Genomic DNA, 3,146 nt, shown 5'->3' on the forward strand with positions numbered 1-3,146 from the left:
CCTCTCTCTCTCTCTCTCTCTCTCTCTCACACACACATACACACACACACACGCGCGCGCGCACACACACACACACACACACACACACACACACAAACACAAATACACACACTCACATACATCTGGCATCGGTAGCTTAGTGATTAGACTCTCGGACTCATAATCGGTAGGTTGTGGGTTCAAATCCCGTCAGGATCCCGACGTTGCGTCCTCGGGAAAGACAAATTACACGAAATTTTCTCACAGGTGAGGCTGGGTACCCGGCTATCGACGGCAAATCATGACCTTGTCAGTTTGTTAGCGTTTTAGCACATGCTATCCGCAGCTTGCAATGTATTCCTCTCCGGAAACCGAGCATGTTTCCATATATTCTCTGATTTTTCTGTGGGTAAACATGGTTATAAAGCGCATAGAGCATAATAATTGTAAAGCGTGGGTACGCGCTATATAAATACAATTATTAATATCATTACACACATACTCACACTGAACCAAACATATTCACACCCAGACAAACACACATACGCAACTCTCACACACTCACACCCACCCATCCACGCACACACACACACACACACACACACACACACACACACACACAAACACACACACACGCACTCACACACACACATACATACACGCACACATGCATACCGTATTTCGTCATTATCACATACCCCCCTCCACACTCGATTAACCAATAGAAGTGCTGCCTGTGTCATCAGAATACGATATAATTAAATCACACTTCTGTTTTTTCTTCGTGTCTTTCTCAGTGCCAACCAGACCGGCTGACCAGGGTGAGTGCATGAAATGGTTAGAGAATGAGATAAGTATAACAATAACGGAGAACAAATTATGGTGCACAAAAGGCTGTGCTGATTCGTGAGTTTACGCACGGTGCGACAACTGGAAGCTGAACGTCGTGTCGTGATTATAAGTATATTCGGCGTCTGATGTCGGTTGTGAATTGTTGCCCTCGTCTGGGTTTCGACTTTGATATACATGTATTTTTTTATTCAATATTTACGCTCGCAATGGTTCCTTCATATCCTCGATTTGATTTACATATTCCTTTTCTACCACTCCCCTCCTCTTTCTTCATTTTGTCTGTCTGTCTGTCTGTCTGTCTGTCTGTCTGTCTGTCTGTCTGTCTGTCTGTCTCACTCACTCTCTCTCTTCACCCCCTCTCTCCCTCTCTCAGAGTGTCGACAGACGGAAATTGAAAGTCGTGTTGAGAATAATAGTGTGATGACATACTGTTGTGCCCCAGAGGTCTTTGACTCGTGTATAATCACGTCACTTGGTAAAGCTGTTCCTCTTGGACAGAAACGGATGAGGAGGCATACTTTTTGTAAATGTTCTACTTTACCCGAAGCTTCACAGTCACGGTGCCTCTCTCCTTCTTCTTGTTCTTTCTTGTGTTTCATTCTACCACTCATTTGTTCGTTTCTCCCATCCTCCACCCCACCCCCTTCTCTAACTCTTTTTTGTCCTACTTATCTTTCTACTTCTCTTTGTCTTCCTCTCTCTCTCATACACAGAGCACATACACAGACACACATATGTACACAAACACACACACACACACACACACACACACACACACACACACACACACACAAACATACACACACACACACACTTCCTTCTTTCAACTAGACCAAGTGCTTTATCTTTGACATAACCTACTATATTTACAGTAAAACGTGCATAAAATCAATCCAACGTGGACAACTGGATTTGTAAAGAAAAGAGGCCGGGGGGGCAACTCGTACAACATTTAAATGTAGTCCTATGCCTTCCCTTTGAGTCTTTTTCCAAGGTTCCAGAAAAAGAATCTTAGGCGTAAGTGTTCCCTCTTCCTTTGTGTCGTAGGCTATGTATCAGAACACAGTCTCTTTCCGAGTGTGGATGTAACTGAAACTTTGACATCCTCTAACTATGACCTCTCAACCCATAAAGCAACACTTATTGTGCCCTTAAACCATAACCTCGTATATATATATATATATATATATATATATATATATATATATACTTTTTAACCTATGACCTCTTCTTATCTTAAACAATTGCCTCATCTCCTCAACCCCTAAACCATGATCTCTTTCCCATAAACCATGGTCTCGTCTCCTTAACCCTTAAATTATGACATCTCTACCCTCTAGACCATAATTTTTCCTCCCTCTCAAAAACCATGACCTCTCTACCCTTAAACCATGACCTCTCGACATTCTTTACCTTTAATTATAAATGCTCTACCCTCAAGTCATGATAATTTTCCGTAATCAAGACTCTCTGTCTTTAAACTTTGACTTCCTCTCACCTTAAACACCCCCTGACCTCACCCCCCCCCCCCCAAACCCACAACACTTTGACCTTTACCTCTCCAGTGACTGCCGCTCCTGGAGGCGGAAGTGTATCTGGTCCCACAATTGCACCCACCTCTGACGGCAGCCAAAAGAACCCTTCCCTACCTGGTAATGGCAATGGGAATGGAAACGGGAATGGAAACGTTAATGGTAACATCACCAACATGCAGTTTGTAGGGCAGAAGTCCACATTCGTTGTACAGGGAGACCCCACAACTCTTCCGGGTGAGTAAAGTTTCCCAAAACGGGGTGGTTAGCTTGAAGATTGGTGTTTTCTTTCTATATCACGTAAACATGGGTGCCACAACGAATCAGACGCTCGCCAATTTTGGGGCATGCAGAGTTATTGGTATCATCTTAAAGCTTGTTTATTTGTCTTGCTTTCGATAAGAAAAAAACATAATATATCCGTCTATCTTGAATAGAAGTCGAGATATTTGCGATTGAAGGAGAAGGGGGGTCGTCTGGTTTCAGAGCTTCAATTAGCGGGATAGGCCTTCTGGCCACCAAAATGTGTTGACTTCCATAGATTGAGGGTCCTTGGAAACCGAAAATGTATATTTGTGTGTCTTTAATTAACGTTTTTGAGTAGAATCCAAACAGAATGTTTTTAAATGGTCATAAAATAAAAGGTGTTAAGCCACCAAAAAAAATTCCGTAAAAATTCCCAAACCTGCGGATAAATGCTAATTTCTTCAATTCCACTATTTTGACGAGCGTCTGAATTCACCATTACGCCTCTGGAACGTGGACCCTATATAATATATATAT

The 3,146-nt window shown here is 42.5% G+C and overlaps 1 protein-coding gene across 1 annotated transcript in view; it reads left to right on the forward strand.

The window, feature by feature from the left end:
• The window catches only part of LOC101852162, a gene marked incomplete in the record, with an annotated part of 20,773 nt that overhangs the window by 15,255 nt on the left and 2,372 nt on the right, over window positions 1-3,146 (forward strand). Inside the window, 2 exon segments of the mRNA XM_013080099.2 lie at window positions 777-800; window positions 2,397-2,600. Coding sequence (XP_012935553.1) covers window positions 777-800; window positions 2,397-2,600 — 228 coding nt within the window.

This window comes from Aplysia californica, unplaced genomic scaffold (assembly GCF_000002075.1).
Source record: "Aplysia californica isolate F4 #8 unplaced genomic scaffold, AplCal3.0 scaffold00075, whole genome shotgun sequence".
NCBI lineage: Eukaryota > Metazoa > Mollusca > Gastropoda > Aplysiida > Aplysiidae > Aplysia > Aplysia californica.